Below are 13,182 nucleotides of genomic sequence, written 5' to 3'. Positions count from 1 at the left end.
TGCGTACCGACATTTCTGTCATACGCAGCCGTACGCACAATACGCACGTCATGTGCAGCTTTGTCGTTTTCAAATTTTCAAATGGGGGACACTTGGTTCATAGGCAGCAATACGCCAATTTCCTATACCAGGAGCTATGAGACGCCGCGCCGCGTGCCTGCGAAGCTGGTGCGTTACACCGATGGGTGGTTATACCGGCTATACAGATACAGACGCGTATATTGAACGAATTTATAGTCTTACAGCTTAAATGTAGCCCACGTTGAGCGAACCCATATAGCGAATGTCGATGTATTTCACAATATGTATCGTTCATTCTGCAAACGGATAAAGCATTGTACTTCAAACATTGAAAAAAAAGAAGTACTTGAACATAATTAGAAATTACATTATATTTTAGAGAACTTTAGCTCTCACCATCGTTTCCCAACTTGTCAGTTTTTTTTGTCCAATATTCAAATAATTTATGGCGTTTATCAACACACGCAAAACACTTACCTTCAGACGTTACGACAAACCCCGAAAACACCAGGCAGAACACAGCCAGGAGACACACACGTGCCCGACCGAGGACTGCCGTGTCTGTTGGCACCATGCTTTTTTGCCAGTTGTATTGGCCTTCATGCACGATCAAGAATTTAAGACTTCCTTGCCTGGAACAACTTCTAGTACCGTCGACCCTACATACAGCTTGTTCCTACGTTTGGTTACTGCGCAGTTACAGCGCACAGATCTAGAGGTGTTTTTTTCGACGACGTTTCCTTGTTAAGACCGTTCCATATATAATGACATGTGGGGGGTACAGACAATGATTTCTTTGCCATTTTGTTAGCTCTTTTATTCAAATTCTCAAAACACAAGTATACACCATACCGTATTTTTTGTTAACATCCAACCGTCATATTTAATTCATTCCAAATTAAGGCAGATATGCTAGGATGCTATCCCCCTACCCCAAGATCGGTTAAGCCCGGCCCTTTTCCAATTTTGCTGTGTGATATATGCGATAGCCAATACAGGGTAACATTACATGGCCCTGTTGTGACTAACCGACGGAGCAAAGAAAGACTGCGCTATTCTGTTTACATTTGTAAACCTGGTACGTGCACGGAACAAAGGTTTGTTGTGTTGGCGTGCCTTTCCATTCATCGAAGGTTGATTCACCTTGTCACGCCTGAAACATTGTGTATGTATTTGTACATGTTCAGCTTGAGGTGAACTTGTCTCAATCAACGAGACTGGTCGTCAGAAATAAGACCGCTGTATTTGAAATGACTGTTTTTTATGAGCGGACCAAATATTTTAGGAGGCCCGTAAAAATCGGCCCACCATTCTGAAATTCATGATATCATCTTTTGTTGTCTTCTGAAACTTTACATCTTTCTATATTATGACTGAGGTAAACATGCCTTATTCAACGAGCCGCCTTAGCTATAGCCTCCGTCACAAATTCAAGAATTTGGCGTCCCGAACGTTACCCGCCAACCAGCACGCCGGCAGAACGTGCCTGCGCAAAAACCCCCATTTTTCACGGTTTTCGTTGGATATCTGGTCAGCGTTGCATCAGAACTGTGCCTGTTGCGGCCGATTTTTTTTCCGACACAGTTGGAAAACACAGACGAGATGTTAACCTTATATACCCAAATACTACCTTATATGAGACGTACTGCTAAAGGGCCATGCAGAATACATGACGGGTTTCGTGCAGGTGCAGTACGTTCTGCCGACCTGCTCTGCCAAGCATGAGGAGTGGGTCGGCTGGCGTTCGTTGAATTCCGCTACGGTTCGGCTTCACCAACCGAACGTTTCAAACTGTTTAAAACATTAATGGGGCGTTCGGAAGGTTCAATCTACATGGTTGGACTTCGACCGTAAGTCGGTAAAACACCTGCCAACCATGCTGGAGTAAGTTAACAGTGTTTGGGAAGTGTTCAGCGATTAAAATTTGGCTCCAATTAAACTCAAATTCGTTTTGACTCATATACAAAAGATAGACCTGGTCAGAGTGTTCGGCTGGTGTTCGGGCATGAATTCTTGGGGAGTTCGTAAATGTGTGACAGGGGCTTTATTAAAACTTACATGTACATATTCTCCATGTAGCAAAAGGGGACGACGACCCGTTCTGAAGACGTGTTTGTTTCATGTATCCGAATTAAATGTACCAGTTTCTAAGTTACGAATACATCTTTCTTTTTTCACCATTTAAAACATACAAGTATCACGTTGACGATCTTCTATGGCCCCGGATCTTCTCTGGTATACTATCCCTTTATTTCGGCCAATTTCTACTATTTCTCTAGCGATCCGCGGAGCCTGGTAGTGGCTACGGTGAGAGCGCCATGGTCGCCATGGGGGCGCGATGAGAGCGCCATGAGAGCGCCATGAAAAAGCAATCAGAGCGCGATGATGGCTATGAGCGCCGTCACCTCGGCGCGATGGTAATGAACCGTGTCATAGAATCGCCGTGAGAGCGCAGAGGACGGCGATGCAACAATGAGCGCCGTGAGAGCGCGAGCCATGAGGGCGCACAACTGCCCTAACATTAATGTAGATATACCGCATTCCACTTAGACTGCGCTCTCACGGCGCTCTCTCCGCGCCCCCACAATTTCAGGTCGCAAAGAGAGCGCAGTGAATACCTTCGGTCGTATACGGAAGTCTGGCCCGGAAGTGCCCGACGCTTTCCCCACATGAACAAAACGGATATTTCTATAACTCATATCTGTTACCTTTGCCCAAGACCCATTTAGAATAGAACAAAGACGCATATCCATAACGTATCATGGCTCTCTTGCATTGAAAACATGTATACATGGGATACTGGGCGCCGCAAGATTGGTAAAAGTTGTCTGCTATGAGTATTCGCTGAATTTTATGATCCCTTGCGCTTCGAGAAAGGACCGCAAGATGGCATCAATGCACATGATTGTATGATTCACCTGGCCAGGGCGTAAAACCGGTTTCCGGATGTTTTACGGCCATGTTCTTTTAAGATCGCCCATTGTTTGCGGCCTGTAGTGTTAACTATGGATAGTTATTACAATGCACTCTGTGCATTGTAATAACTATCCATTGTGCTCGATGTATGGACTATGTGTGGATTACGGATTACCTATCTATTGGAATACGCCTGGAATATGGACTTGGATACGGCTTCTTGCTTAAAGAGAACAATACTGACAGGTGAGTTTGATAGTTCGATAGAACACATTCCACAAATTTATGCATTGAAACGCCTTTTAGATTCAATCTTAATTTATAAAAACTGAAAATGAGATGAGATATGATAGCTCAAGTACTTGTACTTTTCACGGTGGTCAAATCTGGGCTGCAAAATTCCCACATTTCATAGAATTCGAACTGTGTTCGATCGTGTTCGATCTGGGCAATTCGAATCGAACCCGCATTCCATTTCGGCGTCCCCTGCGGTCATGTACAATAAAGCGGCAAAACAAGCCCTTCTGTCTGAGTGCCTCGCAACAGATAGAAAAAAAAACACTTTTCTATAGATACAAACAGTATCCTCGAAAGTACATGTCCGCTATTATTTCTTTTTGGACATGTAACATGTAACGAAGCTACTGTCGTATCCTTGCGTGACCTTGTACGCCTGTACGGATAACACAATGCACGCTTTCCGGCGATATGACATGTCTGCAAAACTTGTTCAAAGCTGGAAGCATGGAGAGTCAAACATACCCCATTTACGGCTCAAAATGACTGTCACGGTTTTCCCGAAAGTCGTGTTTTAGGGATTTTTGAAAAATGGCTTCAATTTTGAAATATGGGTAATTTAGTAAGAAAAATGTAAAAAAAAATGCATTTTTTCACCAATATGTCGACAAAAACTAGACCTTGTCCTGCTGTCACTTCTGGCACGATATTTTTCAATAATTCCATGTTTTAATTAGATCATAAACGCCCTGCAGTGGCATAGTTACTTTCGCATTCGTTGCGTTTCGCTGCGGTGTGATGCGTTGCACGAGAAATACCACCAAATCGTACCTATAGTACCGTGTTTGTTCCGTGAGTTATATGCGGTTCTTTTAAGAAAATTATACATCAACTAGACGTCGGATAGATTGTTGCTGTTCAGGTGCCTGGTTACCTAATGAGAGACACCTTATAACATAGTTGCACATGGTACACTCTAAACTTCATAACTGGCCTCTACACACAGCCATTTTGGGAAGAGTCGCTCTGAACCTGTGTGTGTGGGTGGTTAATCCAGCAAGCTTCCATGTGATTGAACAAAAAGCTGTCAACAGACTTGTTAAACTCGGGACCTCTTTTATGCTTGAATAGATAGATATAAAATTTTACTGTCTGCAAAAAAAAAGTGAGATGATCCCAGTGAGCGCCTGTCGAACTACCGCCTGTGTCATGTGCTTGTTCATCGGTCATTGACATCAACATAATAATAATAATAATCAAGGATGACAACCCCAATTTATAAGTAGGGACCGTGATTAATTACGAAAGAAATCTTCATTCAATGAAAGATTACACCATACATTTTGATATCTTAAACGATTTCTTGTTTCCCCTCATCTTCGATTATTAAGTTGACAGAGAAAAATACAGTACAATATTTTGACGAGGGTTTTTTTCCTGAATAGATCAGGATTTTTTTTCATCTTAGAAAATAGTTTTTTTAAGTATAAAGAACACGGACAAGTAAAAACGTTTTGTTGTTATGATGTATTCCTGTGTGGCTAACATGATTTTGCAGTTGATATTTTAAGAGCTGAGCAAACTACCACTTAGAATTAAGAGTTATTTGACGTTGTCGGTGTTGAAGTTGTATGTGTGTCGCAGAGTCTTAGAGAGCCTGTCGAAGAGAACTAAATGCTGGTGGATACATGTGGGGCAGTGTAATAGGTAATTGTTTCGTGAATACACCCAGAGCCACATGCTGGACTTGTTACAAGACCTCGGGTGAAAAGACTGTGGTTCAGGCTACAGGTGCCCAGACGATGACGACAACTGGTGCTGAAATAACTGGATTTGGCGAGACGTACAGATTTAAAAATAAGGGACTTTTCATAATTCAAAATTCGATAATTTAAAATTAAAAAAAATCGAGACTGCGGGTATTCGGACTTAAGCTGTTCCACTCAGAAATAGAATATTGACAGGAAGACTTTTCAAAATAGAAACTTTGATTGTATTGATCAGGAACTGCATCCCTTTAATACCGTTATTTTATGACTGACAAAGCAGAAATGATCATCAATCCAGTTTTAACTGTAATGTCCAACACAAAAAATGGACTCACCCAAACTGCACAACTCCAGCCCCAGGCAAGGAATGAACAATCCACCGCCCCCGCGACGCCACGCAGGCAACACACGCGACCCCGCGAGCAGCGGATCACAGGTCGCAGAAAGCCCGTGGCGCCCCCCAGCTGCAATGCCCCGACGCAGACGGCCTCCCCAATTCCTCGCGCAAAGAAGTCCGGCCCTGAGTCCAAGACTCTCACTTTGTCCAGTGAGACTGAATGACCAGGCGATTCTATGTGAGACCTCCGAAGTAGTCGAGCTAGGTCGTTTGTGTTCTAACAACCTAGCTTCGAGGGATCTTTCAGTCTCTCCAATATAGGTTTAATTACACGGGCCCTTGGAAGTCTGTCCTTGACACTGTATATGGTAAACTACCCCACATTTTCTTTCCTTTGATGTTTTGTCCTTAGGTGAGACCAGTATATTCCGGGGGATTCTAGTTGGTCTAAATCAGGTCTTGATCCCATGTGCAGCAAAGATCCTCCTGAGCCCTTCACTCAGGCCCTTCCTGTAAGGCAGAACAACTAGCTAAGGCTTCTATTTGGGCTTTTGTTCTTGCGCTGATACTGGTTACTGTCTGTCTATTGGCCTTGTCTAAAGCCCAAGTGGGATACCCACACTAGTGCCTGTGAAATGTGAGCTTTCTCCTCTTCTAAATCTTGAGGGTCAGTGATAATTGTTTCCGCTCTGTGAAACAGGGTGCGGATAACCTCGAGTTTATGATCCAGGGGGTGATTAGAATGGAAGTTTAGATATTGGTCAGTATGTGTGGGTTTGCGGTATATCTTAACCTGCAGGGACCCGTCCTCTTTTACTGTTGTTAGCATATCCAAAAAGGCTAGTCACCTATTCTCTTCCTCTTCAAATGTGAATTTTATGTCAGGGTCAAGGTCATTTAGATGTTCTGTGAACTCTTGTGCGTACGCCTTCTTAAGATTGGTAAAAGTGTCATCAACGTATCTGTACCACCACACAGGAGGGTGTGGGGCAGATTTTATGGCACGTTGTTCCAAATGCTCTAAGTATAGATTGCATACAAGGGGGACACAGGTGACCCCATGGCAGCTCCATGGATTTGTTTGTAGAAAATGCCATCATACACAAAGTAAGTACAGTTTAGACACACCTTCAACAAGTCCATCAACTGTTCTGGGGGTAGTTTGGAACGTTGTGGTAGAGTGCTGTTTTCCTTTAGTCTTTGTAAAATTACATCAACTGCTTTGTCTACTGGCACTTAAATATACAGAGCTGTCACGTCGTATGAACGTAGTTCCTCGTCTTCCTCTACCCGCTCATGTTCTATCCTTTCTACAAACAGTTGTGAGTTTTTAATGTGGTGCACTGTATTACCGACTAAGGGGGACAAAGTATCTTCTAAGAACTTGGCGCAAGGGTAAGTGATTGAGCCAATACTGCTCACTATTGGTCTCAGTGAAATACCAGTTTTGTGTACTTTGAAAAGACCGTAAAACTTAGGAGGAACTTCTGTCTGTAGGAAATCACAAGACTTCACAGAACATCTAAATGACCTTGACCCTGACATAAAATTCACATTTGAAGAGGAAGAGAATAGGTGACTAGCCTTTTTGGATATGCTAACAACTGTTACAGTAAAAGAGGACGGGTCCCTGCAGGTTAAGATATACCGCAAACCCACACATACTGACCAATATCTAAACTTCCATTCTAATCACCCCCTGGATCATAAACTCGAGGTTATCCGCACCCTGTTTCACAGAGCGGAAACAATTATCACTGACCCTCAAGATTTAGAAGAGGAGAAAGCTCACATTTCAAAGGCACTAAGAAAGTGCGGGTATCCCACTTGGGCTTTAGACAAGGCCAATAGACAAAAGCCCACAGACAGTAACCAATACCAGAGCAAGAACAAAAGCCCAAATAGAGGCCTAGTTGTGCTGCCTTACAGGAAAGGCCTGAGTGAATGGCTCAGGAGGATATTTGTTGCACATGGGATTAGGACCTGTTTTAGACCAACTAGAACCCTCCGGAATATCAAGGAGCTTTCATCATGTGATGAAAGCTCCTTGGGAATATACTGGTCGCACATGGACAAAACACCAAAGGAAAGCAAATGTGGGGTAGTTTACCATATACAGTGTCAAGGACAGACTTCCAAGGGCCCGTGTAATGCTTCGGTCCCAATTGTGCCGGTGCCCGTCGGGGATGTAACCCCGGCCGGCTCCCGCCGGGCTCTGGAGCCTGGCGGGCACCGGTTGTTGTGGTCACAATTAAAAGTTTCCTTCAGTGGCATTTTGTCACCCTTATCGGTCGTTCTCCGGCAGGCACCCGGCAGGTACCCGGCAGCTTCTCTGACGATGTCTTGTACTGACCCACTTAATATAGAGTCCACGCTTTTGTTGTGATCATTTCATCTGTGGCGTCACACATTTTACCCGGGTTTACGAAGTACACACCTTTATTCTGTTCATCTGGTCTGTGACGTAACAAATGTGTCCCGGTGGACTGCCGGCAACCGAAGGGGTACCTGTCGGTGTTCTCACGATGAGGTCACGGCGTCTTTTTGTCAGCGGGGCCCGGGTAGAATTTAATTCAGAATTAAATTCTTCTAGCTCGGGTCCCCGCCGGGCCAAAAAATAGACCGGTAGCCGCAGGGTGTCCGGAGGAGCCACGTAGGGGTTACGCCCGAAAGTGCCATAAAACAGCCCGGGAACTACCCGGCAGGGCCCCTTTTTTTAATTGGGACTGAAGCATAAGGAAACCTATATTGGAGAGACTGAAAGATCCCTCAAGGCTAGGTTCTTAGAACACAAACGACCTAGCTCGACTACTTCGAAGGTCTAACAACATATATACACATAGAATCGCCTGGTCATTCAGTCTCACTGGACAAAGTGAGAGTCTTGGACTCAGGGTCGGACTTCTTTTCGCGAGGGATTGGGAAGGCCCTCTGTGTCGGGGCATTGCAGCCGTCCCTCGGCGGGGGCGGGCGGGGGGCGCCGCGGGCTTTCTGCGACCTGTGATCCGCTGCTCGCGCGCGAGGTCGCGTGTGTTGTCTGCGTGGCGTCGCGGGGGCGGTGGATTGTTCCTTCCTTGCCTGGGGCTGGAGTTGTGCAGTCGAAAATTTGGGTGCGTCCATTTTTTTGTGTTGGACATTACAGTTTAAACTCAATTCAGAATGACTTCTATCAACACAGATGAACTTTCAAGATAATAATTCATGATCGTTTTGAACTCGAACCTCGCACTAATGTTGATTTATCTCGGCATTAATGACGCGATGGTTAGGATTTAAGCAACGGAATAAGCTTAAACATATGAAACGTCCAATATCTCATTTTAGTAGTGAATCTTGATTGTTGTCCTCGCATCTTGTTTTCTCTTCTCAAAAAACAAACGTAAAACGTTAACACTACAAATTATGAGCGGATAAGTTTCTAAGTCTCCATATGTTCCTACATCATGACATTGGCGCACTCTGTGTTCTGCTTCGGTCCCAATTGCGCCGGTGCCCGTCGGGGATGTAGCCCCGGCCGGCTCCCGCCGGGCTCTGGAGTCTGCCGGGCACCGGTTGTTGTGGTCACAATTAAAAGTTTCCTCCAGTGGCATTTTGTCACCCTTATTGGTCGTTCTCCGGCAGGCACCCGGCAGGTACCCGGCAGCTTCTCTGACGATGTCTTGACTGACCCAATTGATATAGAGTTCACGCTTTTGTTGTGATCATTTGATCAGTGACGTCACACATTTTACCCGGGTTTACGAAGTACACATCTTTATTCTGTTCATCACGGCGTCTTTTTGTCAGCGGGGCTCGGGTAGAATTTAATTCAGAATTGAATTCTTCTCGGGTCCCCGCCGGGCCCAAAAATAGCCCGGTAGCCGCAGGGTGCCCGGTGGGGCCACGTAGGGGTTACGCCCAAAAGTGCCATAAAACAGCCCGGGAACTACCCAGCAGGGCCCCTTTCTTCAATTGGGACCGAAGCATTCCAGGGGTATTACGTCTTTGTATATCTTGGTTATGTGGTTATAAAGGCATCAAGGCCTGTGTTTTAAATGGCTGGAAGTTTAATACAGCATAATTATTTTGGAGTGAAATCACATTTTTATTGCACTGAACATGTAGATGGTTGCAGTGATGCGTTTGTGTTGTCAGCGGCTGTGATTTGATATTAGAGCCGGTTGTTTGTCCTTAGTTGAGAATAAAATAAGGTCCTGTTGTGCAAGGGACAGCCCTCTATTGGAACGTGTGTGCCGTGTCACCCATGCTCACCTTCCCTGGCTTTGCTCACATTACATAGTTAAAGTAATGGGTGATGGACAATTTCGTTCTTTTATGAATTTTTCGAACATTTAAAAAAAGCAGGAATAAACACTTGTAAAATGCCCATGTCGGTATTACTTTTCCAAATGTAATTTATTTTTAAACCCTGCTATATTGGTATTTAGATAAAACAAAATGTTTTACTAATTTGAGCTGTATCTTACGAATTGTAATGGCCGCACTAGAATTCATTAATACAGCGTACGGGCTGCTTTAGTCGTGACAATTTTGTTATTTAATCTTTTCCTACTAAAACATGTCAACCGTCGCCTGTAACGATAGATTTAAAGGCTCAAATTTTGCCAACTTTTGACACACTCATAAACACAGACGCACAAACCAAATACAATACCTTCATTTTTCATGGATAGAAAAATCCTTGTCCTTGTCGTCTGTCCTCCCATTGCAGCGTATTATTTGGTAAACTGGTGGAGCGAATTGCGACTAATGATATTTCCGTTAATCATGTGTCCCTTTTACCACCTTTATCCCAAGTGAACTGCTGGAAACCTGGAGACAGGATGAATCCGCGTGTGTCGCTACCCGTGGGGTTGTTCGTCCTCGTCATTATGGGCACTGGTGTGACTGGTCAAGGTAAGGTTTTCTTCAACATTCTATCATAATTTAAGATAAAAAAAGAAAGGTCTTGATCTTTCCAAGATGTTTTCAAAGCATCTTGAGATTTTTCCATAGCATCCCGACATGCTTTAAAATATCAAGATGTTTAAAAGATCTCGAGTTTAGAAAGCAATTTAAACATTTCTTTCAAGATTGCTTTATGAATCTTGAGATCTTTTAAACAACTCGAAAAATCTCAAGATTACAGTATAGTATTACTTGCGATCCAAATGTAACTTGGAACTGCATTGTTACAGTAACATCAAGCTTCAGTGCAGAGTGGCTGTCAACAAAAGAACTTTCCTATTGTACATGTATTATTTCACGAGACTGTAATTTTGTTCCAGTGGCTCCGGACATAGAAGTAATCTCCGCCTGGCCTTCAGCTAACCTGTACTAACTTGGGACTTGTTATAGAAACCTCTAGGTTCAGTGCACAGTGAACTTTACTATTCTAACACGAGTGTAATTTTGTTCCAGTCGCTCCGGACATAAAAGTAATCACCGCCTGGCCTTCACCTAACCTGTACTACCTGGAGTCCTTAACTCTGACGTGTTACGGCGGAGGGGACCCCGCGCCGACCTACACCTGGACGCTGGACTCGGGCCCGATACCGGCGCGAGCCGTGTTGGACACGAGCGCCGGCACGCTGACCCTGGCAGACGCCACGGACGCCGACGGCGGAGTGTACACCTGCACGGCCGACAACGGCATCGGAACCGTCGCCACACTGAACGTCACCGTGGTGGGCTGTCCTGACGTGAGTATCGTGGGATCACGTTTCGTCTAAGCTTGGGCCCGATTTACACGGCAAAGGTAAAAAATATATGCCATTTGGTCTGAGTCGATTTTCCTGTGGCAGGAGGCAGGCCAAATGATAGTTTTGCCCCGTGTAAATCGGCTCTAATCTCCAAGCAGATGTCAGGCGTTATGGCTAGAACTGTCTATCTATTCTTTTGTTGTGACCCGTACTTAACTCAGCGGGTATGTGCGTACAATATGCATCTACGTTGATTCATTCATTGTTTGAAATGTGCCACTGGAAACTCAATAATTCTTAATTTTTGTTTTCTTCCAACTCCAGATTTCTACCTGCACAGACAGCAACTCCTACTGTCCCAGCTGGGCGAGCATTGGAGAGTGTGATAACAACCCGGGCTACATGCTCCCTAACTGTCCACTCAGCTGTGGTGTATGCTTCCCAAGTATGTCATTCATATATCATACATCCCATAGTAGGAGTGTGTCGAAAGTGAAAAGAACTTTGACTTTACGTTACGTTACGTTACATTACTTAACTAACACAACCCGGGCTACATGATCCCAACTGTCCACTCAGCTGTGGTGTATGTTTCCCAAGTGCATGTATGTCATTCATATCATACATCCCTACAGCCCGTCACAGGAGTGTGTCGCTACCATGCTGTTGTACAAAAGGGTTCATAGTATAAAGATCTTTGACTTGACTTGCATTTACGCTACACTACGTTACGTTACGTTGCTGTACTGTACTGTACTGTACTGTACTGTACTGTACTATACGTTACTGTACGTTACGAGGCAAACTACTCCTTCGGTGAACCAACTCCCCTTGAATGTTATCTGTGTATTGGGCCAATTTCTACTCTCCCCAGAGCGGCCTCTGAAGATTGGTAGAGTCTAGGTTTCAATGCAGATAAGAAATATTTTGTTCTTCAGATCAAGGACGTTATATCTTGATATAATCTTCTTCAGATTAAACGTGGCAACCAAGTTGTTCATCAGAGTCATGATAAATTGACGATTCTCTCGTAGCTGGCATTCTTGTTTCTGTAGACAGACATTCTATTTATTACCTTAACGCAGTGTTTAAATGTAAAAGTCCTAGTGCTGTACAGCTCTTCGGTGAGCCGAAATTGGATCGAAATCACTTTCCTTATCCGTTTTTAATTGGGGAATAACTAAATCAAAAAAAGAAGGAAAAATAGACAGGAGAAACAAGAGTTTTGACTATTTTCTTTTTTCATACCTTTTTCAATGGCATGGAACCTTATACATAGGAAAGGAGACAAAAAGAATGTGTCAAGCTACCCGTTTTCAATTTGGGTATACGTATAACTAAATAAAAAAAGGAAAACTAGAGAGGAGAAACAAGAGTTTTTAATTCTTTTACGACATTCTGCATTATTGATATATCAAATGTTATTTTCCGGATATCTTTTCCTCAGACCTAGGTGCTCATTGCACCAACACCCGCCGTGGTCGCTCCTGGGACACATGGGAATGCTATGACGTCACGACTGTCCCGGCTGACGTTCAGAGCGAGCTTAATCTGGACACGTCATTCTACCAGGTTTGCAGCCTTTTGTTACCTCCATGAAAAATGGAGGTATTGTTTTTGGCGTGTCTGTCTGTCTGTGTGTGTGTTGGTGTTTCCGCACACTAGTAGTCAGCATAACTTCATTACGCCTTTATGGATTGTGATGATATTTGGTATGATGGTAAGTCTTATTAAGACAAAGGTCAAGGTCGAACCTCACCGGAATTCTGAAATATCTAACTTCTTGTTCTCAATATGGCAACCATTTTTAAAATTCTTTAGAGGCTTAGAGGCTTACAGCTATCAATTGCTGTAATTGAAAAGTATGTACTAAATCTTACTGTCCATGATATGTAATGAAATGTATGTAATATGTCTCTTGAAAAAACTTAAGAGATATTAGCCACATATGACTGGTCTGTATGATAGTTTGATAAAATATTAAAGCTTCACTGTAACATCACTGATAGATCACTAACTTTTTTCTATATCCTGTAAACTAGAAATATCTCCATGCCTACGGTATCCCCATCCTTGGCTCTTCCATCCTACCGGATGACGCCCTCCGTAGGGCGTGTTACGATGTGCTGTTCCTGTTAGCGGACAGAAAGGACGTTCGGGACTCGTACTATAACTACTATGGCAGGGCTGCCATCATGGACGATACTGAGGTAAGCTCTCC

At 43.9% G+C, this 13,182-nt stretch overlaps 2 protein-coding genes across 2 annotated transcripts in view; one reads left to right on the top strand and one right to left on the bottom strand.

The window, feature by feature from the left end:
* LOC109471634 (von Willebrand factor D and EGF domain-containing protein-like) overlaps positions 1-743 on the bottom strand; it is a 30,677-nt gene extending 29,934 nt beyond the window's left edge. The window contains exon 1 of the mRNA XM_019770972.1: positions 499-743. Coding sequence (XP_019626531.1) covers positions 499-595 — 97 coding nt within the window. The 5' untranslated portion in view covers positions 596-743. The remainder of the gene's footprint in view (positions 1-498) is intronic.
* Positions 744-2,988: 2,245 nt separating this feature from the next.
* The window catches only part of LOC109471628, a 32,357-nt gene continuing 22,163 nt past the window's right edge, over positions 2,989-13,182 (top strand). Inside the window, exons 1-6 of the mRNA XM_019770967.1 lie at positions 2,989-3,183; positions 10,078-10,176; positions 10,681-10,961; positions 11,286-11,406; positions 12,409-12,533; positions 13,004-13,171. Of these exons, the coding sequence (XP_019626526.1) occupies positions 3,093-3,183; positions 10,078-10,176; positions 10,681-10,961; positions 11,286-11,406; positions 12,409-12,533; positions 13,004-13,171 (885 nt within the window). The 5' untranslated portion in view covers positions 2,989-3,092. The remainder of the gene's footprint in view (positions 3,184-10,077; positions 10,177-10,680; positions 10,962-11,285; positions 11,407-12,408; positions 12,534-13,003; positions 13,172-13,182) is intronic.

Source organism: Branchiostoma belcheri, unplaced genomic scaffold (assembly GCF_001625305.1).
Source record: "Branchiostoma belcheri isolate BF01 breed outbred unplaced genomic scaffold, Haploidv18h27 scaffold250, whole genome shotgun sequence".
Lineage (NCBI taxonomy): Eukaryota > Metazoa > Chordata > Leptocardii > Amphioxiformes > Branchiostomatidae > Branchiostoma > Branchiostoma belcheri.
Note: the sequence above shows the minus strand (reverse complement) of the source record. Positions and strands in the feature narration are given on the sequence as shown.